Here is a 27,905-nt window from a genome sequence, read left to right on the forward strand (position 1 = left end):
AATAATAATAATAATAATATAATTACTTCTTACTTACTTACTTACTTAACTTAATTAAATTTAAATTAACTTAACTAACTAACTAGTACTACTTNTATATATATATATATATATATATATATATATATATATATATATATATGTAATTTTTAAAGAATTAATATTAATATAATGCGACGCCTCGAAGATAATGTCCATCTTCATCACTGCCTCTGCGAAAAGAAAAATTAATCAGCGATTCAACCAATTAAGCGCGCCGGGATCAATGCATCTGTTACTTAATGAAAAAATATCAATCCTCAAGTTTAATCCACAAGCAATTAATGCGAATTTCAGGGCGAAGCCGGCTGAGCCTGCGGCATCAGCATCCAGAGCAGCGCCGAGTGCGGTGCGGAAAAGGGATCCGGTCGCGTCGCTCTTCAGCACGCGGAGACCGGCGAGAAGAGTCGTCCAAGGAGGCAAGGCGACGAAGCCGGGGGATCAGCAGCTAAAGTGAGTCCTCAAGCATGGTTTCCCGCGATCTCGCATGTGCGCTCGTCTGTTGTAAAAAAAACCAGGAAAGAAAAAGAGAGGGGGGAGGGAGAGGGAGAGACGAGAAAAAGAGCCGCGCGCGAGATGCGCTCGTTCGTCGCTAGTTCTTGCGAACGGGGTTCGATGACCCAACGGCTCCTTTCCCCACGATTTCTCGATGCCACATGCTGTACAAGAATTAAGGATATATATCTCTACGAATATTATCTCCGGGTATCTCCCGGTTCTATTCGGTTCACCGAGATCGTTGCCGAGCTCGCCAGATCGCCGGGACGAATGTCCGATCTTGATGTCAAGATATAATGTTGGCCGTTTTATGTAACAGGTGAATTCTCGCGAAAACATGATACTCGTGCGATCGTCAGTTATTTCTGTTTTCCTACAATCTTATTTTAAGCATACATATAGTATAGTTTACTTCAAAAGTAATACAAGTTAAAAAAAATTAAGTTTTTCAAGAAAGAAAAAACTTGTTTAACACGTCAAAAATCATTTTGATTAATCAAATAATATAAAATATATTCTTAATATTAAAATATAATTTTGTTCATTTTTATTTTATCTTGAAAATCAACTTAAAAATCATTCTATTTTTTTAAATATTTTGCGATGATTTTTTTGCGAAGTTATGTTGGATCACGTTTGAGAGAGAGATTGAGAGATAAGATAATATTTATTTACTTCATGATAATAATTTGAAAAGCATATTTTTTTTAATTATGTATGTAGATTTTTGAGTAAGGGAATGATATAAAAGTATCATAATCAATCTGAGTAACAAAAATGTCCAACATTCATTTATCTTTATCTGTTTGAGATCTGACTATACGCACTAGATAATAATATTTGCCAAACTTTGTGCAATACATACTTTATAATATTAAATTTAAAAACTGTCAAAAACTTGTAGACTATAATCAACACATACAGCAAAATAGACAAGATAAATATATATTGGAGACAGTGCCAATTAACCATACACGTTCTAAGATTTTCAACACAATTTCAATATTCTTTCGTTTTATCATTTTTTTCCTTGAATTTTAATGATACAACACGTTATATTTTTTAATATCTACTTAGCACTCCTTGCTTTATGCCACGGCGCATTCTCCGTGAGAATGACCTCGATATTTATCTGGTGCAGTATTAAAACTATTTCCGTATCTGTCAATTTTTATTTCGAAGTGAACGCTACAGCACTTGGCGATCAATTGAGAATTTGCTTATAGTTCTATCTTTTTTTAATCCTACGTTCACTTATCGTTTACAATAGTTTATATATCATAAAGTTGTATGAAAAAAGTGATTGATCAACACGTGACGGTAAAAGCATTTAATTGGCGTCGTATTTTTGCGCGAAATCGACAGATCAATCTTTCGACGAAAATATGTTCGGCCAGTTGCATATCAATTTTTCATTAATGATTTATAACGCGAGTTCAGCGAACCCAGATGTTACCTTTATAGAAATAAATAAATCGTCAGACTTGCTGAAACGAGTTTCAACGATAATTATCGACATAATAAAATATACGTGGTGGCACGTAATAATATATTCTCGATGCATTTATTTAATCTTGTGACATTTACGAGTGAGATCTCTATAAGATGAAGAAGAGAAAATCGCATATTTGTTCATTGTCAATGGATAGACAGATGAAAGTTCGAAATCTATAAGAAAGAACAGAACAATCTTTTTTATATTTTATTATTAGAAGAAAGACTCCTATTATGAGATACTGAGTTCATTTTGGATAAATGCTAAAAGTTTATTGGCAGAATTTTAAAAAATAATAAATCATTTTGAAAGGAATTTAATAAACTTTAAGATAACGTTATATAAAATTTAATTCAATTCTATTTTTTTTAAATTAAAGAAATGTAAAAAGCGAGCAAATCGCAAAGTCAAAAAATTGTGCTTCTAATATGAGATGCTCCGAGAAATCGACAGTAAAATGCAAAATATATCAGTATTGCAATTAAAAAAACCTTATTTCATGTTTCTAAAATGCAAACAAACACAGCCGGCATGCATGAAAAATGAACATATAGATTATATCCAGAACTCGTCTTTATAGATAGTTGAAATCAAGCAGAAATAGGCACTCGATGTTCGTTCCGGTTGTCCTTTTTATTATTGTATAATAATATTTACTCTTTAGCAACGATTTTCACTATAATATAGGCGCATGGATTATTTCATATTAGAAATACCCTGGATATCTCATATTACGATTTTCACACCTTATGGTTTTACGATCAAATCTAATTTCTGTAATTAAACAATTCAACATATCCTGTATTTTTCTATTAATATATTACTTTATCACTATATGAAGAATTTATTGCCAAATATGTATTTATTAAATAATAAACAAGCTTTCATCTCAATGAAACTTGAAGATGTTCAAATTCTAAAATCTTTTTTTACAATGATTACAGGCATGATTTAATAATGAATTTTCTACTAAATAGTTATCAATCTAAGTTCAATAAAGTCATGGTGAAATAGATAGCGTTTATCATTTTAGCGGAAACGCCACTGTCTCATATTAGGCGCCTTTCGTAACAGGGGGCGCCTTTCCTCTAAATTCCATCGAAAAAAATTTCCATAAAAAAAATCGATTTTTTGAGGTTAATTAAAGATTATCGCCGTTTTTTAAAATAAAGTTATATAACTTTTTTGCATAATATGATTTTTCTAATTATTTTGGATGGAAAAATATTAAAGTAGAATTATTAAATCGAATCAACAAATTAAAAATTTATAAAAATATAACCGACTTTTTGGGATCGAAAATTATTATTTTTTGCACATTGTTGTATTAGTAACGGATTTTCTTAGTACGCTACGAGGCACATTCGCGTCTCGCGTGATTCGCATTTGCGCTCACTTTCTCTCATTTTTCGCTCCTCAGTGGCTGGATTTTGCGAATCTTTCGAAATATCGCTCACCGATAAAAGGAGGCGGACAATCGTACCGCAGGTTTAAACCAGTTTAAACCTTGAGGCTACAATAATATCTCGATATCGAAACTATGTTTGACGTCAACATTTTCTACTTGCAGACCTTTTTTTCCTAAATCACACATCTTAATTTTAATAAAGAAAATTCAGCTATTAGCTATTGACGGAAACTTGAAAAACATTTTTCTATTCAAAAAAAATGTTAATTTTAATATTTTTGCATCTTAAAAAGTCCATTATATATCTTTAAATTGAAATTAACATTTTATTTTTAATAGTGTATATATATCTAGAAATTATATACCTGTCTCTCTCGTAGGATTTTGACAAATCACTTGTGGCTAAATTTTGTTACCTATAGAGTCTCTAAAGTGGCTAAGGTTTCTTTAGAGTTTTTTAAGCATATAAGCATTTTCAAGTAGAGATTTTTTTTTAACTTTACAAATTCCAACAAAAATATGGATAGGACTGCCCGTCTGTCTCTGGATTTAAGTTCAATGCGAAGCGTTGTCGACAGGATGACAGGCCCTTGAAAAGTTACTTATGAGCTCGCGAGAGGCAAAGCGACAGCTGAAGCTCAGCAATGCACTACGCTTAAAGAATGAAGCTGATTTGCGACTTCATATTCTTCTGAATACGAAGACCTTAAATTCATGTCATGAGGTAGCGTCTTTATTCAATTCGCAATTGTGGAAATTGAGATATTGAAAAAAAATGTTCTGGTTGTTAACTAAAAATATGAACAAAAGTATGAACATATTTGATCATACATATTTCGATCATACGTATTTGATTATAATTCTGATTATCATAATTGAATTTCTGGTTATCCCAATTAAAATGTTTGTTAGATTTAATTATACGTTATAGAAATGAAAATATCAATGAGAAACGACATTAGGTGTTCATGATGTATACATTAGAATTCTTTTATTATACATTTTAAATAATTAGACATTTTTAATCATCTAGTGTCGGCTCTGATTTGTATTTTCATTTCTATGATTCATATTCTGTACATTGAGAAAAATTTCTGGTTGAAAATAAACGAACCAGAAAACTGTGATCATATCATTCCGAATTCTAGTTATCTCAACTAGAATTAAATATGTATATTAGAATCAATCAAAAAATCCTGATTTGTCCCATTTTCAACCAGAATTTTAATTAATACAACCAGATCCTTTTTCTAGTATGTCTTTTTCTAGTCTTTTATTTCTTGCTTTAACTACGTTTCTGATTTGTATCTTTATGATTCAATCTACCAGAATTTCAATTAATGCAACCAGACTTTTCCAATGAATGAACATATCGCATTTATTTTTAGCCTTCAGAGTTCTTTGACTTTATTCTACGTATCTATCATACATAATGTATGTATCTATCGTACATAAATTTAGTATCGCAAATCTGACATGGTGTACGCTGCATAAATTGTCGCTATAACAGACTTCTTGTATCTCTTGATAGTCGCTAATGCTTGAGCGCTGATGTCCGTGTACGCGTGGGTCTCAGGCCCATCGCTACCGACGACCCACTCTGGCAATGAGAGCGGCGCTCGACACTCCGACCCACATACCCAGTGAATCAAAAGTCAATGGGCGGCGCGACGCGCGCCGGTGTATCCGCCGCAATTTGCGCCGTACTCGCGGAAAACCGCGAGAGAAGACACACGCTGCGAATGAACTTGTAAGAGAGCTGCGAGTAACTGGATTTTTCTCGCAAAAGCGGTTCCGAGAGCGTGATACGCCAGGCAGAAATTCACTTTTCAACGTAACACGTTGCGATCATCATTCGCGACGTCCGGATTATTATAACAGTTCAAATGCCGACTGTATTTATTTCGTCAAAAGCATTCTAAGATTACGTGAGAAAGCGAAAAATGATTTTAAAGTTGATTTTGGAAATATTTAAATTTATGTTGAAACATTTAAAATAATGATTAGACTAACAGTTTAATTTTAAATTTCTTTTGGTATTTATAATTTGTAATTATTTTGCAAGCTGATATTATGTAGTCGAGAAAATATTAAGAAACATTTAAAATTAAACTACTCGTTATTTTTTTTAATCCTTTGACATAAATTTAGATGTCTTCAAGTTTAATTTTAAAATTAACATGCATTTATACATTTTTTAATTTTTTGTTTTTTCACTAATTTATAATATTGAACAACTTCAATTATATCGAGCATTGGATTTGGAATAACGAAATGGATTTGGAAATATTTTTATTTTGTATAAAGAGAATTAATTCCAAACATTATTAAAGACAGAAGAAATCCGATAGTTCGAGTCGTATAATCAAGTGTGAAAAATCTGAGAATGATGAGAAAGAGACAGTACAATCAGAGACAGCATAAGGAATGATTTTATACAAAGGTCTATTCCACGTCCGATGACATCCTGCGATCTCAATGGCGTCTGTATCCGATTTAACGACGTCGTAAGAGGGAATAAGCACGGTCGTGATGTATCGAGCGTTTAAACGCTGTCCCTCGAGTTAGTCGCGAGGCGGATAGAACTCGACAGAGCGGCCACTGTGCGCCGAGCGATTAAGCGGTCGCCTTCGTCGCGCGGAGGAAACGAGCGGCTCTCGAAAGGGTCTCCGAAGAAGGGCAAAGGCCAATTGACTTCTTTTGCATTCGAGACAGAGAAAGAAAACGATGAGACGAGCACGCGAGTGTTCGTCTCGTCGTTTACTCTCGAAAAAAATGCTACCCGGACCTTATCGTCACGCTTCCATCCGCGTGTCAACCACCGACAGGCAGGCCTCGCTTCGTCGATCATCGTGAACTCCTGTACCTCTATTTTGTTACTCTCTTAATAGATAGTGTCCGTACTATTATACTAACTATTACTATGCAGGTATTATGTATAGTAAAACGATTGCGTAATGATATAACAATATTAATGTTGTTGTTAATCCATAAAGGCGTGACTTTTAGATGCGTAGAGGCGTAGAAGCGTCAATTTTTTTTAGTCATATTTTAATTTATTTATATTTTATGTGTGAACAAAATTTTGTTATTTTAATCTATAAGTCATTATAAACTCAGACATATTTTAAACATTAAGAAATTGATTTTATTGAAGTATTTAAAAGTTTAGTTATATAGATACAAATTTGAAAATAATTTTTGTTAGACCATTATATTCAAAACAATTATATAGAATGCTCAAATAGGTTGTTAGAATGTTAAAAGTATTTTTATAGTATCATCAAAATTTAAACGTCCAGTTAAAAATTATTTTTATAGATTATATCTGGCTAAATTGTTAGATATTTTAAAATCGTTCTTTTTATGCATAAAAAGATATTTTTCGATTACTAGAAATTAAAAGAAATTCATATATTTAAAAAAAATATTTCTTTATGTTTATTATATATTTCTAATATTTTTGTTTATATATACGTTTATATATTAGTTTGATTTTGACCTCCTCCTTCCATCACAAATGACGTGAGTACTTCTGGATTAAGAGTTATAGAATAGAAGCTAAAGACGGTTCAGAAGATAATCATGAATCATACAAAGGGATTTTCTTTGATAAAAATCAGAGTGGGAAATATTAAATAGAGCTCGAGGAATCGTACATATTTTCGTGCACAATTTTTCATGACGTGCATGTGTACATGATGTGATATACAACTGTTATAATAACTGTTGTTTGCTGAAGAATGTTTACAGAGCAATAAATGACGCTATTTCTTCTTCTCTTTCTTTTTCTTTCTCGTATTCATTCGAGCTCTTATATTTCCGATTTCTCCCGGGTGTTTCTCAAGAGATTTTGTCTCCTTTGTTCCCAGGCAGTTTTTTTTTCTTATTCTTGAGCATCTATTTTCGATAGTTCATCATCTATAGTACGTGTACCTCGCCTTTCTCTCTCATAATTATGACAATTGCATAAATTAATGCGCGATTCAAAAGCATTTATTTCTTTCTGACCAGAAACACCTTTATGAACAGAATGACATCAGCGGTCGATACTTTTCTCGAATAGCCGACTTGTACCCTACACCTTGCGATAAGGATATCTACTTATGTCTCGTTCGAGTGAGATAAAGGTACATATGAGCGAGGCCATTCGGCAAAACGCAATTCGTTTCTTTTTCTTTCGCATGCGACCTCCAATTATGTACGCTTGAAAATGGAACAGAATTTCATTCCTGATCTTTTTTCTTGGTCGAAATAATGCAATGCTGTAATAATCATAATAGCTTTGCAGCCTCTAAATAAAAGTTTACTGAGGTGATAAATCAATCGCATAATTGAAATAAGAAACAACACACAGATACGAGATATCACAAAACGCCTTGATATACATAACTGAATACGTATACATAACTGAATACATTTTTTTACAACTTCAATGTTAAGGAGGTCTTAAAATCGTTTTATCGATTATTTTTCAAAGTATTTTTAAAGTGCTTTTAGGTATTTATCGATTTAAAAATCCCTTTCCACAATTAAAGTATAATGTAGTCCAAATTGATTGACTTTATGTAAAAAAAGAGTTGAAAAATTATAATTTTGTTATCAACTTCTGGCAACGACAATATTTGTTTTATATACAAGTTTTATACTTTCTACGTATAAAACATTCTTTTAGATTAGGGATTACATGAACAAACAATATTGAATTTTTAGAATTAACCTAGATATCTGATATAAAAGATTAATTAGTTAGAAAATTTGTATGTATGTGTGCGTGCGGTATTGATGTAGTAGTACGTAGTGACACGTAAATCGTATTTATAAATCTTATTGAATCAATAAAATAGACTTTAAGATCCCCTTAAATACGATTTTATTCTTTCCACAATAAGGAAAAAGTAAATTTCGAACTTGAAGTGTAAATTTATCGTGATTTATTTATCGTGATTCATTTTAGAAAGTTAAATGCGTCAAGTTGAATTATTATATATTAGTCGAGAATCAGAGGTGTTGAATCTAAAACGCGCTTTAGCGATTTTATATATGCAAATGTGTTTGCTCTCAGGTGAGGCCACGTAACTTACGACACGACAAACACTTTTATCTCAAACTGCGATTGCAATGTATAATTTTCATGAGGCAATGCTCATCGAATTCGACGACGACACGTATCATGCACTCTCTGCATGAAATTTAAATCGTATCACAGTCTTCGACTTCGGTATGCGTGCTAATAATTGCTTACGCGTCACCGTGATACGATATTGAAATATTAATAGCTGAATGAATAATGATTAATAAACAGGTCCGTAAATTCCGAGACGCGAAGACATTTTTCTTTCTTTCTTTTTTTTTTTGGTAAGATCTGAATTGGCGTCTACGACATGATGACGACACGATTCTGATATAAATTCGTTGATATCCGCTTAACATTTCTAGCAAGCGCAACATCGCGTTATCTAATAAATTTATCCCGGTTAAATTTATTATCTAATAAATTTAACTTTCACATCTCTCAATAAAGCTAATCTGTTATTTTCTTCAATCTTACAAATTTAATTGATTAATTTTTGTATTAAACTTAACATCTCGTATTTTCGATAAATCTTTTATTTTAAACAAAATTAGACAAGGTTACAATATACACAAAAAATCATTATTTATGAATTAATATTAAAGGCTCAAATTAAAGCTAAACCGTTCAAATACTATTGTTAAACTTAAATATATCAAAAAAAATATGTATCAATCTCTGTGTCAATTTCTAGCGCTCACTTTATCTTTAATATTAATTAATTTTGAATGTCTGAAGTCTTCATTTTTGGTTCCTCATATCATGTTAATTCAATATACATGTTCTATAAACAAGTCACATAAATCTCGCAGTTATATTTATAGAGATAAATAATGGAAATTTATGTTCTGTTTCTAATGATCGAGTGTAATATGCTTCATTCTAACGGGCGAAAATTTCTATCGGTATTCATCGTAACGGAATCTCATCGAACGGTCTGTGGATGCCACACAGAGGGTACAGTGCCGTCTCTGTTTCGCGTTATCTCAGTGATCGCACGATCAGACTGCAAAGTTTCACGTCCGTCTCGATCACTTCATCTTCTGGACGTTACCATCGCGAAGCGTATTCATCGCTTCGCCACGTGCACGAAAATCAACACCGTGTCGATTCGCACAAATAGCAACCGTTGCTGTTTATTCGTCTACTTGTCTAGAGATCGATAGTCGAACCATTAATAATATAAAATTATGATGTAAAAGTCACCATATTGTTTTAAAATATTGCTCTCTCTTTTCATCAATAATAAATTTATTTATTTTAAATCTTTTTATAATTTCTCTGTGAAAAAAATAATGTAGATAATCGGTCGCCTGAATCTCCTTTGAATTGAATTTACAAATGAAATTAATTAAAAATATAAGATTAAAATAAAAGAAATCATTAATTAATATACATAATAATTAATATAATAATTAACTAATACTTAATTTTAATAATTTATCGAAAAAAGATCAAGTATGTAGTAATTATTAAATAACACTAATGAAAAGACAAGAACATTGAAGTAAAACCGGTTTGAATTTATTTTTGTAATTGATATTTGTATTTACATCAATTATTAGTTCTATTATTATCAATTATTAGTCTTCTCTCGTGAATTTATGAAACTTGATTTTATAAAAGTATCAATTTAATTTTCATAATAATTGCATATATATATCTATATGCAATGAATGTAAAATCTTATACAATAATCTTCTAGCCTTCTACTATGAAACTACAAAAATTGATAATAAAATTGTATAATTATATTATATTATTAGCTAAATTGATCAAAAATTAATATCAGATGTTCCCGACTTTTTCAAATGTTGCTAACACATAAAACAAGACAATATAACTTAATTAATATTAAATTTTTCTATTAAATATTTGCCTATATTATTGATTATTTCTCATTTACTTTATTTCATATTTTTATTTAAAAGAGCATATAAACCAACGCTAGTTTTTATCGCGAATATTTAATATTGTTTATTTATAACACAATATTAAGTTTATTTATAACAATATAATAATAATCTAAACGTTTCGATTATTATTAGATTATCTTCAGTAGTTGGCTTACATGCTCTTTTAAATATTCTATTGATTTACTCTAGAAGCCATTACTTAATTGTATAATTAGCATTATTTCATATTTTTGTTATCGAATGTTATTTATATTAAGTACTAATATTGATAAGGTACGATTTAGGCGATCAGTACACACTCGATAATTCTTTCCTAAACGAACTAAATTAATTTAGTCAAGCAATCTTTTTTCTCAGTGTACTTGTGTCGAGTATTCTTACTTTTTTCTTACTGTTCTTCATGCGAGATATTTTTGCGGAGAGTGAAATCTAAGATTTCGCATCGTCGAAATGTATTGTGCGGAGAAATCTGGCAACTCCGAGCACATTTTTACTCATAACTATTGTAGCAGCTCATATACCCGCTGACGAGAGAACTCGGGGGATCATCGTCGAGGAGTGTCGTATTTCCGTCGGTCGGAAAAACGCATACCGGTTTGCCCCGGGCGGAGGTTCGGTGCACGTGCAAATACAACACCATGCTGGGCCCTCAGCATATTCCATGTGCCCCTGTAGGATATGGGGCCCCGTATCGCGGACGAATGATTTTATCGCATATGCGACGTCTTCCTTTTAATTCTATTCTTCTTTGTCGAAACATCAAGCTTTTAATATTAAACTTTCCGTTTTATAAATTTATAAAAAGAAATATGTTAAAATAATTTCTTTGAAATAAATTAAAAGTAGTTTAATATTAAAAACTCGACGCAGTTTGACAAAGAGGAATAGAATTGAAAATTGTTTCAAAAAAATTTGTTAAATAAAAAATAATTTCTTTGAAATAAAATTTGTAAAATAAAAAAATGGAGATTCTCAGAAATCGTTATAATTCTTTTATATTTCGGCATTAGTAGAATTTTGTAAAAATTTAACGTTTTCTAATATGTTCTCCTAATTATGTTTAGTAATCTATCAGTCTAGAAGTTGGAATTATAATAGACATAAACAGATTCATGTCTCAGTCGCGTGTCTAAAGTTGACTTTGTCTTATTCTGATTTCTTATACTTACAAATTGTTCTGATAAATTTCGAGAAGCGAACCAGCATTAGTCATGTAACGATATCATAAATACTTTTACGACTGACGCATCGATAATAACTAAACACGGCCGATAGCAATATGTATGTGCCTGTCATTCGACCATCTAGCAAGCGGTAAACAGTTAGGTTTGATGTTTCGAGCATGCCATTCCTATATACTCCCTCAGCGAGCTCCAATAAAAATTTCTTTGTTCTCCTCGTCCAGATACAGTTACGAGTACTCATCGAAGCGAAACTACATTGCCTACGTGCATAATATACAAGTGCATAAAATACATGTAAATTTAGATATTTTTATTTTTAGTAGGTTTGGAAAACAGATTAATTAAATTGAGATGCCTGCATCTATAGAATACAAAACTGGAAATCAAAAAATCAAGGAATTGGCAAGGAAATTGAAAACGATCAGGAAAATTTAAAAAATCAGGGAATTTTATAAAATTTTTTAGAAAATTAAAATTCTTGATTTTAAATTTCTCTGGCTTTAAAGAAGTTCAATATATGTACGTTACATCTACGCAATAGCTGTTTTGTATTTTGGAATATCATCAACTTAATAATTAAAAATGCAAGCAATGTCAGTAACATTAATAATAATTTACATTGATGTATTAAATTGATCTCTTAACAAAATATTTAACGGTTTCCAAATCAGGACGGATATGTAAAAAATTTCATTATTGAAAGTCAGAGACAATTATGAAATTTCGTCTGTAAATCAGAGAACAGTTATGAAATTTAAAAAGGATTTATCACAACCTTGATTTAGTCTGCAAATAATGAAGAATGTAGCTATAGAATGACAAAAAAAGATTTATCTACCTCATGTCTCGCATTGTGAAGGCAAGAAGATCTTTCGGCCACCGGGTACATACCATATGTCGACCGTATGAGAAAACTGGTCGACCGGTGAGACGTCTGCGGATTCCGTGTGGCCTCCTTAAGCAGCTCCTCCGCTTCTCTCTTCCCTTCCCTTTTCTTCCCCGATATCGTGCCATCCTCGACGACGACGAGGCGCGTACCCGTTCCCAAGAGTTCGACGGCTATCCCTCTCGTCCCAACCGGGCAATTATCTCTCCCACTCTCCTTCTTCTTTGATCGAAAATCGACGCGATTCCGAGTGATCGAAGCGCGTCAAAGGGCAATCGACCGTGTATAGCAGCCACTCGGAGATTGCTAATCCACGATTGCTATGTTCAGCTCTTACCTCTAACCCTTTCTTCATGTTATGTACGCACACAGCTCACACAGTGTTGGCGATTAGTTTAACGAATCCGCTAATTGACATTTCGCAAATGCATTTACTTAAGACGTCGGTCTCGTTAAAGATATGACACACAAAAAACTTAAACAGTAGGACGTAAGTGCAATACAATTAAATTAACATTTCGAATTTGTTACTGTTTACGTTACTGTTTTACGTTCTTTATTGTGATTAGCTGCTTACGTTTTATTACCGTTTTTTATGTACAATAGCATGTAAATCATGAAACATAGTTCACAACTGAAGATTTAAAAAAATTTTCAGACTTAAGAGTTAACAGGTCAATATGAAGCATTGAATTTTCCAAAAACTGTAAAAAGTCAATTGCTGCGCGAAAACTGAAAATATTCTGAAGAAAAAAGAATTTGTTTGGCAAAGAGATAATTGCTTAATGACTCGATAATGTAAATAATAAATTAAAGATATAATTGGTGATGAGAATTCGGCGCGATAAATGATGCACAAATTTTTCAGTATTCAGGGAAGATTTTTTTCGTTAAAATTTTAGTCTGTATAGTCTATACGAAACTCTATTGTTAAATGTAACAACATGCAAACTAGTATGTATATATAGAAAAAACGACTTTGCTGAAGTATGTAAAAACTTAGATAGATATAGATCTGAATATAATTTTGATAGACCATGAAAATAATTATAAAGGAAACTCAAGCATGACGAGCAATACTGCAAAAAGTTTTTGACATTCTAACAACCCACTTAAGCGTCTTACATATGATTAGTCTAATAAAATTAATTCAGATCTGTGTTTAGTTAAATTTTTAAAGTTCAGCAAAATTGTTCTCTGTTTGTTTCTCATTCATTTCTATTAATGAATAACTTTAATCTCAGTTTAATTTCTTTATCTATTTTTGCTTATCACGAAAAGAACGATTACTCTGAGATATCTAAAAATTTAGATAAATAAAATCTGAAAAGAATTTTGTTGGATCAAAATAATTATGTAGGAAACTCAAACAGGATGAGCAATATTGCAAAAAATTTTGACATTCTAGCAACCTAACCAGTTTGAGTGTCCTACATAATTAATTTGATAGTTCAACAAAATTATTTTTAGATCTAGTTATAAATTTTTAGATATTTCGACAAAATCCATTTTCGTGTAAGAACAAGAAAAAGATGAAAACGTAAATTAAACCGAGATTATAGTCAATCTACATTGATAGAAATGGACATCAAAGATTTATGTTATAGCCACGTGTGGCTTAATTTGTGACACTATCCAGTGTTATTACATTTGAATTTCACGCATCCCACGTGCGTCTATAATCTCTCGATCTGGACAAGCCTATTTCGCAAGTGGTCCGCAATTGCGCTCTTTAAAAGGCGACGCGCAGATCACGAGGGAATTCGCGACAAGAAGAATTCCTCAATGGCCGACGAATGCGGCGATCCAAGTACGACCTCTGGCTGCATTTACAACTCGTTGGCCCTTCGTATAGTCCGGCGAGGCGGCCGCCTAAGAAAAGCCTTGGTCGCAACTCACAACTTGAGAGTGGAAAGGAGAGAAGCGGGACGGGATAGAATTATACGGGAGGGGACGATTGTCGGCTCGTGTATTCAGTACTCGATGCACCGTCGTCCGGTATGCGTCGTCGTTGGTGCTCCACAACCGATTAAATTGAATCTTGAATCGAGAAATTCCTTAAACGTCGTTCGGAACATCGTCGTGATATCTGAAAATTATTAATATAATTAATTACATCAAAAATATTATCCAAGAAACATTTTAAAAGAGAAACGACGATTCCCCTCACTTCGTTAAATTCCAATCGTTCTCGAGGAACCATCTCGTCGACCGTCCTCGACTCGCACGAGCGTCGTCCTTGGGGATCCTTGAGAGGCCCGCGCCACCGCAAGGACACTCGGCCGTCCTTCCGCGGCGTGCACAGTGAAACATCTCGGCGGTCGTTGGCCGAATCCAAAAGCAACAAGTGGTCGCCACGCAACGTCGTTGGTCACTAGGATCATCTCATTCCTCCTGACGATAGAGAATCCTCAAAAGAGAAGGCTCAAAGGAGGAGGAAGCTGCGAGAATTCTTCGGTGGATCGAGGAAGAAAGTAGCTCGAGGCTGCTCGCTTCACGCACGAATATCGAAATTCCTTGGCGAGTACGCGTCACACGATGCGACGATCGTTTGTCCGTGTCGTGTAACGTCGCCGTCGCCATCGGCGCGTCCTGAAACGGAAGGATAACGAGAGAAAGCCGGCTCCTGAGGGGACCGTACCAACAGTCACCGCGGCCTGAAACACAAAGATGCTGATCGAAACAACGGTCCTTGTGCGACGAAACGCGCTGGAGGCTCAACGCATTGGAAGACGCACCTGGATGCGTTCGGAGGTGGGACCGATGTCGCGCGATGGACTTGGGAATCTGATTAATGTGCTCTGAGGCTTTTGACGCGTAAATCGAGTAGCCTAGAAACTGTTCTTTAACGAGAATAAAAGTTTTTCTGCGCTTCTGAGAATTGACGCAGTTCAAATCGATTGTCCGTGGATTCGATCGCAGATTTGATAACTTTCGCGGAAATGACTGAGTGATCCACTCCGTTGATGACTCCGTTCTCTCAAACGTGTTGAAATTCGGGACTTTATAAGCGATTGAGGAATTCTTGAATTTCAGAATTGCTCTTTAGAGAAACTAATTGTAGAAGTATAAATTATTTGTTTTTTTTTTTAAATTGATAATGGATCGCTTTTGAGCGTAAAGTAGTTTCGAGACTGAAGTACTCCGATTTTGCAATTGTCCTCAAAGTGACACTAATCGTGTGGATTAAGTGATCTCTATGTGGATCGACAATAAAAGTTTTAAGCAGACTATCGGAGTGCATTCTGAATTCGAAGGAATCTCATCATTGCGGAAGTGATAATCTAGATTTTCTATTTTTTTCGCATGAATTAATATGAATAGATTTCTATATTTATCGATAATAAAAGTTCTGTGGATTGTCGAAGTGCATTCGAAGAGATCTCGTTGTAGAAGTGCTAATTTAAATCTTCTGTTTTTATTTGTATCATCGCGTATAAATATGGATTAAATAATCCTTATATAGATTAACAATAAGAGTTCTAAATAAGCTGTCGGAGTGCATTTTAAATTCGAAAGAATCTTGTTGTGGAAGTGATCTAAATCTTCTGTTTTTTTTTACGTAAATGTGACATCGGAAACCTATATATTGATTTAAGGAATATTTTTTAAAAGGAATTGACATCCCTGGCGGCGTACGTGTATTTAGTCGTCTCATCACACGCCGACACATCGCGTCCTTCCAGGGAATCTAATCAGGAGACAAGATTGTCTATCGAACGCCTCCGCGCTCGCGATAGTCGCCAGGAACTTGTATCCGTGACCTAGGGACGAATTACATTCGTTACGTCGTAATCGAAGGAGAAAGACAACAGGATGACAGTCGTGCCGATTCGCGATTTTTCTCTTTGTCCGAGTTCTGGAAACACTTAAAATTTAAACCGTTGACGAGAACGATCGACGATATCATTGTTCATTGACGACAAGGGCCATTCCAAATCGTAAGATTTCTTGTTGACAAAACTTGGCTCGTAAAAGAAAATCATCTTGTTTCGCGATATCCTCTCCTCTCTCGAACTCTCGCCGGAGTGTTTTTCTCGTGTTACGAGAAACAGGATTATTTGAATTACGCGGTGATCAGTCGAGTGACCATGATGAGGTTAAAATCGCTGTTTCGCAGAGGACAGCCCAGCCAGCAGCAATCGGCGCAGCAACAGCAACAGCAGCAATCGGCGTCGCTGTGCCAGGCGCCGAGCGCCTCCTCATTGGAGGCAAAGAGCGACGTTTCACCGACTGGAAACAGTTGGGCCGGCTCCCTGGGCAAGGAGCCGGCCAGACCCAAGGCAACGACAGCAACAAAGGGCCCTGCCAAGGCCTCCAAGATGCAGGAGTTGGAGCGCGAGGTCGAGGCCCTGCGTAAGGATCGCGCGCGTCTCGAAACGAATCTGCGTGACGCGATTTCTGATGGTCAGAAGCTGCGTGAACTGCGTGTTGAGTTGGCTACTCTCAAGGTAAGCATCTGAAAAATCGAATCGACAAATAATTTCTAATTATTTGGGAGCAACTGTTATGGCACAGATCTTTGCATAATGTGTAATACATAAAACATAAAAAAAAAGATAGTCTTTTTTTTTCATGAAAAATAAGGAAATGAAGGACTTTAGTTCATTTTTTCTTATGCATTATGCGTTATGTATGCAAGGTAATAGATACGTATGCATAGATTCATAGTTTTATTTTCAAGCACTTTATGCTCTCGCACTTACTACTTATTCTAAGTGATAAATATTAAGTACTCTAAAAGATTTTAATAATAATTCATCACACAAATTTAAGATGAAAACAACTTACAAAAAAACTACTGTCAACTCAAGATGTACAATGCTGCAAAAAGTTTTGAATTCTAGCAACTAGTTTGAGCATCCTATATAATTATTTTCATAGTTCAACAAAATTATTTTCAGATTTGTATCTAATTAAATTTTTAGATACTTCAGCAAAATCGTTTTTTTCCCTGTAATATCTGTAAGTTGCGTGACGATTATTCATAAAAGTTATATCTGATGTTTCTGCTAATTTGTGATTTCTTTGAAAAGCTTTACTACATTCAAATTTGTCTATTATATAATATTGGTTGTATTTTTGTCTCAATATCAAAATATCTAACATCGATTTATTTAAAAAGAAGAATGTTTTATTGGATTTTTATTGGATCTTTATATTGGATTAAATCAAAATTAGCAACTATTCGGAAAGGTCAATCGCGCACGATTTTTATATTTTAGACCTTACGAAATATATTTTTGATGTATATTTTATGTTATCCTGATTATTCTCTTAATTACTTTTTAACTTTCCTTTCGATGTGTTTATAACATTTTATTAAAATTAAAACTGATCATTATTTTTCAAGCATCATTTTTCTTATGCAATCTGTAATCTGGAACATTTAAATGCGAATAATTTTATTTTATTCTTGTATTCTCTCATCTTCATGATTCCACATTTAAGTAGGTCAACGGCAATTTAAAATCGTCCTGAAGGCAAAAGGGTTTAAAGAAGTTCTTTCCTTAGAAGCTCAGAAGCGAAAAGTCAACTGATATAAATAAAAACGTGTTGTCACGGACATTCTCCATATGATTCAGTATTATTCTATAATAATATCTCGCGTTTGTCCTTCTTCTCATTTTGCATTGTTCCAATGAAATCAACTTTAGCACGCTATTTTGGACGTTTATTTTTATATACAAGAGGTGGAATTTCTTATTGTTTATTTTATACGCTATGCATAAAGCGCTTTGTTTCGCTTTAAATAAAAAATTTTAATACTTGTAATATCTTTTTATTAAAATTCTGCATCGTTTCCTTTCCTCAGAGAAAAAGACATAATATATAAAGATGACAACTATATAAGTTTTATATATAGAATTAATGCAGGAGGACAAAACATTTTTGCTGAAGTATCCAAAAATTTAGATACAAATCTGAAAATAATTTTGTTGAATCATCAGAAGAATTACATAAGAATCCCAAGCAATGTTGCAAAATATTTGACATTCTAGTAATCAATTTGAATATTATCTTATTTTAAGGCCAGTAAAATTATTTTCAAATCTATTTAGCTACATTTTTTAATATTTTTAATATTTTTAGCAAAATTGTTCTTTCATCATCAATATATCAAGGAATATATACCTTATAGTTGAATAAACTATTTTACAACTATTGCAACCATATTGCGTTTATTCAACTGTGTACTTTAATTCTACATATAAAACTTATATAGTTATCACCTTTATAGTTGCCATCATTATATTTTTCTTTGAATTTCGAATTATAATAGATATATAAAATATTTTAGGTTAGTTAAAGTTGATTGATTTTTCCAAATAATTGATCAAAATTAAACCAATCCGACATAATTTAAAATTCAGCCTATTAATTCATTATTTGTAGTTGCTTTACTCAAGGAAAATATTATCTTCGAGCAGTTGAAACGCAATGTATCGTCGATACTCCATTTCTGTCGGTTGAGAAATAATAATGTGTGGAATGCAAAGCACATTTAGCGAGTGCGTCGCAAAATACGGTCGATGAATGAATTATACCGCGTTGTAGCGCCGCTCTGATTCATCTGCCGTTGACGTCCCGCATTAATTTCTTCCCTTCCCCCTTTGCGTCATACCTAACGTGTCCCTTACGCACGTGCATACCTGCATCCCTTCCTTTCGCGTTTTCGCGACCATACAAGGAAGACAACATAAGGCACGGTCGAGGACGACCAGCCGACTGTAAAAATATCCGCTTTGCATTTAAATTGCGGTTAAATAGATCGATCCAGTAAAAGATATCTCGCTATTATGATTTTATGCTACAGGATGTTCTATATATTTCGTTTCCTGGTGTAATTGGTTTTTATATCTCGATTAATTCTGAGTCGATGATCCTCCATTTTTTTATTTGAATTGTTCTTTCAATTTTCCCACATCTAATATTAATAAAAGCTATAGCTTTAATCTATAAATTTGGAATCTCACTCTTGAAAAGTTCAAAAAAAACTTGAAAATTGGACTAATCTCTGAAAAAGTTAAATTTTTAATCTTTGACATTTTACTTTTCAGAGTGACAATTCATTCCAAAAGTTTTAGAGAGTACATCAAATTGTTAGTATTTAAATGCTACAAAATGTTCCAAAAGTTTACATATCTAATACAATTGATTTTTATATCTCGATCAATTTTGAGTCGATAGTCCTAAATTTATTCGAATTATTCTTTTCCATTTAATATTAATAAAAATTAATATCAGTAATATCCAAATTCATTAGAATGGAATCTCACTCTAAACAGTATATCATTTACTATTTAAAATTTAAATGCTAAGAATGTTCGAATAATTTATTTACTTAACGCAATCGACTTTTACATCTTCAGATAGTTCCTCTAAAATTTATTCAAATTATTTTTAACATCTGATGTACTTATTTTGATATCCGAGTTTCAAATTATTTTCTGTTAAGAAAATCGCACTTTTCTCGTCTACAATTTAATCCATAAAAAGTTTATTATTTTTAATCTTAAAAATTTTTCTAAAAATATCGACTCCAAAAAGTTCCTCGAAGAATCATTGCTAAAATATTCTACGACAAAGTGTTAACATTGCATGAAAAATAAAATTAATGATTCTATTATTCCCCCAGTTTCCTTTATACTTGCAAATCTTTTTTTTCGCCAACCTTTCTTTTGCTTGTTTCATTCTAATCGCATGAATGAAACAAGCATCACATGTGAATATGTAAAAATCTACAGCTATTATATTCTTTCAAAGACTACAAAACTGTTTCGCAGGAGGCACCCTCCTGTGTGATTCCTCTCCCCAATAATCGTTGCTAGAATGATTGTAGAACCCTTTCCGTTAACACAATGAACGGAACGCGAATTGCATTTTTGATGTTGCGGATAAACGGAAAATTCGCAATTCAATGAATTCGCGTTCCCGTCATTGCGAGCGACCGCAGGGATCATTTTTGACCAGCCGCAGCGTCAGAAATCTGAATCAATCTGAACTCGGCGGAAATTATACCAGTTTCAGTCTCAGGCTCATGTAACCGACGTAACCGTTAGAACATTAGAAAGTGACAGAGAGATGAGAGGAGGCGAGGGAGAGAGAGAGAAAGGGCATGAAGAGTCGTTTTTGCGTGCTCGAAAACTAAGCCAGAGGGCGTAGAACGCGGCAGCGGGGATGTTTACGCAGGAAGAGAGCCGGGGAGGCTGAGCGGATTCGATATGAAAAAGCGTTGCTTCTCGTCGCCTACGGTAAACCCCTCGCCCATCCCGGAGAGCTATGAGCTGTCGCGATCACCGTGTAAACCGCGAGTTCCAACTCTACCGGCGTGTATCGTCCTCGTCGAATGCTCGCATGTCGTTTGACTCTAACCTCGAATCCGGATTGGCTCCGTGTCTCTTCCCCCTCCGGCCCCTCGGTGCTTAATATTTACGAAGCGTCGTTTATTCGCGGCGTCGTTTCTTATATTTTCCCAAACAGAGGCGAGGCCGCGAATGTTATGATCGCGAACGTCGTCGCTTTTATGATTATTTTTCGAGCTTTTTATGAGTCTTTTTTCCCCTGAGTGTTGCAGACTATTGCCTTATAGAATATTGCCCTATTTGCAAAAAGATCAACTGTTAAACGTTGATTTACAACTGTAATTAAATAATTAGTGTGGACAGAGATATTGTTTTGATGTAGACGCTTTAGAACTTGATTTTGCTTGAAGTTGCATTTGTATCTTAAAATTGTTTTATTCTGTCATTTTATATGAGTTGTCGAGCAAGAGTTTACATATATTTGTTATTTTGATGAACAGGAGCAGCATAGTCTGGAGCTAGAACGTCTTACTGAAGAAAACGAAGTTCTTCGTGCTCGTCTCAGGGACGTGGCACACTCTCCACTGTCAGATTCAGAGAAACAGCAACTGTTGTTAGATGCCTCGAGGCTCCACAACTCTGCACCAGCCTCTATCGCCATTCCTCAAGACGATGGATCTGTACACAACATCAGTACATCTCAGGAAGGAGCTCAGTGCACCACGCCGGACTGGGACAAGCATTCCTCCAGCTCAATGTCTGAGATTTCGGTTGCGTGCTTGCAGGATAGGATCTTACAAATGGAGGAAACGCATTATTCTACAAATGAAGAATTGCAAGCAACTATTCAAGAATTAAGCGATTTGCAGGTATGACTCTTATCTATTGACATCGAAAAAGACATGTATGGAGATGAGAAAAATTCTATAATGAATTAATTACGCAGGCACAACTGACAGAATTGCAAGCAGATAATGAAAGGCTAACCGAGGAGAAGGGAGTTCTTTTGGAGTCACTATGCCGTCAGACAGAGAAGCTAGAAGACTCTCGTTCCAAGGTTGACACCTTACAAGGATTACTTTTAAGAGAGGAACAACCACAGGAAGCATCTAAGGGTTATAATACAGAAAGAGAACAGAAACTTGTAGATCTCTTGAAAGTAAGTGCATTAAATTTATATTTATTTATGTGTAAAAGTTTAAAGCTATTAACTACTGATTACTTGTTATGATTACAGAGTGCGCAAGAAGAACGAGAGACTTTACTTCAAAAACAGGAAGAATTGACCAGTGAATTGAAGAATCTAAGAGCTACCTCTGATGCTAGTGCAGCAGAGACTGAGCGTCTGACGAAATGTGTCGAGTTACTGGAAGCGTCGGTAGACGCAGCGAATGTCGAACGAAAACAGTTGGACATGGAATTGGCGGAAGCCAGGCAGGAAGGCGCGAATCGGAGTATAGAAATCAGTAGATTAGCGACTCTGTTGGAGAACGCGCGAGCTAAGATCGAGGAGTTGGAGCAATCAAGGCAGCTAGAGAATAAGAGCGAAGCGGACGAATTATTAGACGCGGCCAGAAGGGAGAAGGATACGCTCGAAACACAGGCAGCAGCATTGCAGGAACAGTTGGCACGCTCACATTGCGATCTCGATCGACTGAGAGATCAATATTCGCAGCTTCAGGAAGAATATAAAGTACGCTTGTTTTGTATGTAGAATAAATATGACGACTGGTTTTTCTTATAACTGTGAGAGAAATAGAAGCAAATTTTTCATTGTAATTTTTCATGTAAATAATGAAAAAAAAAGATAGCTTATGTATATAAAATTTTAGGTGGCTCGGAATAACGCGAAATCCGCCATAGACGACTTGGAGTACAGACTGAATCAGTTGAAGGATGAGCGGCTGTCTGTGAGCACGGAATTGCAGCTCGTCCGAGACTCCCTGGCGGAATTGCAGACGCAGTGTCAACGGCACCTAGAGGATAAACGGGAATTGAAAGCCGCGCTGAGCGAAGCACAACGCAGGGAGCGCGAGGCGCAAACGCGTCAGTATGAGTCGGAGCGCGCATTAGCTGACGAGCGTAAGCTGAGACAGGAGGAGAGCGCGGAGTGGGAGCAGTTCCAGACAGATTTGCTGATGACTGTGCGAGTTGCCAACGACTTCAAGACTGAAGCTCAAAGCGAGTTGGAACGCGTGGTCATGGAGAACAAGGCACAGAGAGATAAACTGAGAGCGCTGGAGGCACAACTTGATAAACTTAACAAAGGTAAACAAGCGGAAATTGTGGACTTCTCTTAACACAGAAACTGTTATGTGATAGTATATTGTGATACGAACGTCCAGGATTATGAAGACATAATGTTAACAAAGTAAAAAAATGTATTATATAAGATGATATACTAACACATAATACTCTATGAAAAAGAAGACATACGAAAGGATTTTTGTAATAGTTGGAAAAAAGGATATTCTTTAATAGAATGAAATTATTTTAATGCGAATATTAATTTTTTTTTTAATTTATTTTATATACACATAACTATTTTGTGAGAGTTTTATTAATTTTGTAATTGTTCCTTTTTTCCTTAATCGGACTGCGTACTAGATAGCACTGTAGCGAGTTGCAAAACACTCGATGTCACTAACGGGAATAAAGAAAAAATGGCGAGTGTTTTGCTAAAGCGTGGTCGGATGATTCTAAAGAAGCGGTATGACGCGAGAAAACACGCGTTACGAAATAGCTTATTCAAAGCAACGATGAGCGATTGGGATTCACATAAAGCGAGAATTGAAGACATCAATACTGCGAATCAAAACGAACACAATTTATCGAATAATAACCTGGCTATCACAATGGGCGCGCCAGCACACAAGGAAACTATCAAATTGGAGGACAAATTAATTTCCGACGAGAAGATTGAATTCAGTTCTACGAATCGCATCGACAGCCAGCATATTGATTGCACTACGGATGGAGTAGTGCAATCAATCGAACATTTAGCGAATGAAAATTCGAGACAATTAAAAGTCTTGAATAACGAGTCGTCAAAGTTCTATTTGAACGACCGTGAATTTGATAAAACTCATAATTCATCTGATAAATTTCCAATTATCGCGGAAGATTATCCGAAACTGTACATTACCGTTACGGACACATCCGATAAAAACGCGGTGGCCAAGAGTTCCTTATTGAAAAGCATTCGTAGTATTCAAAACGCTAATGGAGGCTTGTACGGCATTAACATTTCCAATAGTCGATTCTTCGTACCAAAAGATTATATATTTTCTGGCGTGGAGAGCTCGATGAATGACCTGAAGTTCGAGGTCGATCCAGAAATGGGAAGGCTATTGCAGAGAAGTTACAGTAATCCGCAAGTCAGCACGAGTTTGCCTTCTTTAATCAATATCGAAAAGAATCCGTCATCTCTAAATAATACAATAGCAACAGCGAGCAACTCAACGAAACTACGTGTAGATCCAGATCTTAGGAGTATAAAGTCACTTTCAGACTCCGTGTGTGTAATATCAAAAGAAAGTGATAGAGTTGAGCAAAGACAAAAGCTGTTTTTTAAAAGATCTGAATTAAAATCGAGCTGCAAAATAATTGACTCTATCTTGACTGAAACAACTTCGAAATCAAAAACGATCGCAGAATCACAAATTAAAAATCATGCATCATTAGATGAACTTGACAATCATCATAGAACACATGAAAACGAAAAAAAATTACAAGGAATGAAATATGAAGATCATGAATCTTTTTTATCAAAAGGATCTTGTGTAAAAAATGAAACAATAGAAGGAGAAACATTCAATAATAATGACCAAATTGCGACAAAATTTTTGTCTCTTGATGATACGTCAGAGGATAAAAAAGTTCTTGACACGCTTGAAGAATCAAAAATACCAAACCCCTCTGATAAAAATATCGAAATAAAATTAACGAAGAATACAAATAATGAATGGGAGAAAATAAAGAGTTCTCATGATATATTAAGCGCTCCTCTAATGAGATGGAAATCATATCCGCTGTTAACGCCTTCAGAAATCGAGTATAAATCTAAATATTATTCATCGATCCCAGTTATTTCATCGGGTAAATCAATTTTGAATAATCTTTCAGAGAAAGAAACAGAGATTTCAGAGTTGATCTTAAAATACTCCATTAACCAAGAAAAACAAGTCACATCTTCGGCATGTACTGAACAGTTACAAGAATCAAAATATTCAAATCTAAGCGAAATAAATCGATTAAATCGTATAAAATTCCTGCAAAGTAGTATACATGCAAACGAGGACGATTCTCAGATCGAGAAAACGACTTTTTCCGAAAATAATCTTCGCACGAAGAGCGAGAAACCTAAGATGTCGCAAAGTAATGCGGGCTTGGAATCGGATCAACCTCCATCGATGGGACGAACGTCATCCTTAAGAGAAAAATTTGAGACGATCGTAGAGGACGTGGAATTGCAGACGCTGTCGGGACAGCAAATGAGCGAATCTTGCGACCGTAAGTCGCTCTCTTAATGTGGGAAATTCGCTTGTATCGCAAAAATTCGATCTATTGTCCGTCCCGATTTCTCAGTCTAAGCGAAAAATACGAGACTGGCGTATCTTCGCATTGCTAGCACCTACATTGTGCCGCTCATATTGTCTCCTGATTAACTGTTAACTCAGCTTTCTTTGTGTTTCTCGAATTCTCGATATCTTTATATGCTATACTCACTTATTATTTCTATCATGTTCAAATTGTATTGTCCTCACTGAATTAATCCGTATGAACATGCCATCTTTCATCGTAAATTAAGGAGACTTTCGAAATCGTCCAAGTATATATTACTTACCGATTACCTGTGCTTTATTTTATGTATAAACATTTATGGCTTATTGCTTTCTTATCATTTGTTCGAGGAATTATTTGTATACGGCGATTTGCTGAGTGCTGTAATGAGTACTTGGAAATTCTTTCAGCAAACCAAAAAGTGATACAACAACCGCCTACAAGGCCGGCCAGCACGCCGACGGAGACTCAACAATCCGTGCTGACGAGTGTGCAACAAGAAATCGCTGCTCGTAGGAAAGCGAACATTTCGCGTCAGGACTCTAGGCTTTCTGTAAAGTGTTTGATCGAGAGCATCGAAAATGCTACGAAACAAGCTAAAGCCGGTAAATAATCATACAATTTTAGGGATAAATAATTGTCATTATACATTGTCTATGACACTTCACTTGAAATTGTGATATGAAATAACAGATAAAATATTATTTAATTTTATCGAATTAATATATTTTGAAAATAACTGATTTTAGGACCTGGAAGTCGTAGTAGTTCTACGTCGTCTCTAAATTCTATTGGAACTACAGATATCATGTCTTTGAAAGCTCCTCTCAGGGATCAACAACAAATCAACAATTTAATCTGCACGGCGAATTCGACAAATAACAACAAAACGCAATCTACAATTACAAAGAAACCAGTGTCAGGTAATTATCAGTTAAAATCTTGCAAATTTAACATGTTTGTCATCAACGATAAGAGATAATCATATAAAGATAATCATGCATTTTAGAATGGGAGATTCTTGATACTTAATTGTATGCTTTGATTGTTGACGCGCAGAGACAAAGTCAACGCCTGTGGTTTTGAGTCCGGGTGAACTGTTGGATTCAGCCGCTTTGAATGCCAAGGCAATCGACTTCGTACGTCGAAATAGTGTCACCGATCTGTCGGAGCGTAAAGATCCCCTGTGTGGCTTAGTCAAGAATGGTGGATCCAAGCGCAACGCCTTGCTCAAGTGGTGTCAAAATAAAACAATAGGCTATCGTAATATTGATATAACTAACTTCAGCAGTTCCTGGAACGATGGCCTAGCGTTGTGCGCGATTCTGCATTCCTATCTGCCACGAAAGGTACCGTACGACACGTTGACGCCAGTCGAAAAGCGGCGAAACTTCTCGATCGCCTTCTCTGCTGCCGAGAGTGTTGGCATACCAACTACTTTGGTAAGTTAACTGACAAATTATTCTTGAACGCATAAAGATATACATAAACATGTAATACGACACATTAAAATAATTTATAAGATGATATTTCAATCTTTTTACAATTATAATTTAATTAATAAGTTAAAATGTAGATAAGTGAATAAGTAGATCGATAAGTGAATAAGAGAAAAAAAATAACAGAGAAAAAAACTTTATTTGGTTAAAGTTTTTTTGCAAATTTTAAGAATATTTTTACATAAATGTTTAGATACAAGTCCAACAATCAAATCAGCACAATTTATGGAATTAAAAAATTTTAAATTTACATAAAAATATTAAGTACCAAGATCCACTTTGATTGAATAAAGGTTCTAATAATAATATATCTAATTCTGTTACGAATATGCTCTCTTATGAAAGCAATATGAATTATTCTTTCCAGAACATCGGTGAAATGTGTCAACTCGAGCGACCTGATTGGCAGCAAGTCATGACATACGTGACTAGTATTTACAAGCACTTCGAAACGTAACTGATCACTGTTTCATTGTATTGCCTCTATCAAACGGCATGTGCTACTGTTGAATGCGCTCGGCGTTGTGAGGCGAGCGAGAAAGAACAATAGCATCTAGTCAAGCAAATTTTATGATGAGAAGGAAGCTATGCTGCAAGAAAGATTCTAAATATTTATCAAGGATCGCTGAATCAGCACTGCCTATCTAATTGTATTCTCCTCTATGCGTTGTATATAGTTTTGAATCGAAGAATGTACGAGCCGCTGGAGTATATGCAAAGAGTTTGATGAAGACCAAACACCAAATGGAATTGCCGCTACTATGAGACTGAAAACTTTTATATATATATATGCATATATATGTACATGTACACATGCATACGTGGCGTATGCGCTTTGTAGAGCACAAGCAAAGAATCCTTCGTATGTTGAATGAAAAAGCGGAGCCAAGTCATTGTAAACTTCGCGAGTAGCTTTCTGCAGACGAAAATCCGCACGCGAATAACCGCACGTGGTGTTCCTCAAAGGTAAAGCTCGGCGTTATGCATTCACGAAGAGTACACACGCATTGCCTCTACATCGTAGTCTTTTGCACCGT

General features: G+C 34.8%; 1 protein-coding gene across 1 annotated transcript in view; it reads left to right on the forward strand.

Annotated features, from left to right (window-relative positions):
- LOC105622179 (cytospin-A) overlaps positions 1-27,325 on the forward strand; it is a 62,217-nt gene extending 34,892 nt beyond the window's left edge. The window contains exons 3-13 of the mRNA XM_012203608.1: positions 337-492; positions 16,621-16,951; positions 21,307-21,675; positions 21,753-21,965; positions 22,044-22,499; positions 22,639-23,074; positions 23,414-25,318; positions 25,780-25,974; positions 26,119-26,292; positions 26,429-26,811; positions 27,236-27,325. Coding sequence (XP_012058998.1) covers positions 337-492; positions 16,621-16,951; positions 21,307-21,675; positions 21,753-21,965; positions 22,044-22,499; positions 22,639-23,074; positions 23,414-25,318; positions 25,780-25,974; positions 26,119-26,292; positions 26,429-26,811; positions 27,236-27,325 — 4,708 coding nt within the window. The remainder of the gene's footprint in view (positions 1-336; positions 493-16,620; positions 16,952-21,306; positions 21,676-21,752; positions 21,966-22,043; positions 22,500-22,638; positions 23,075-23,413; positions 25,319-25,779; positions 25,975-26,118; positions 26,293-26,428; positions 26,812-27,235) is intronic.
- The last annotated feature ends 580 nt before the right edge of the window (positions 27,326-27,905 follow it).

The sequence above is a fragment of the Atta cephalotes genome, assembly GCF_000143395.1.
Source record: "Atta cephalotes unplaced genomic scaffold scaffold00041, whole genome shotgun sequence".
In the NCBI taxonomy this organism is placed as follows: Eukaryota; Metazoa; Arthropoda; class Insecta; order Hymenoptera; family Formicidae; genus Atta; species Atta cephalotes.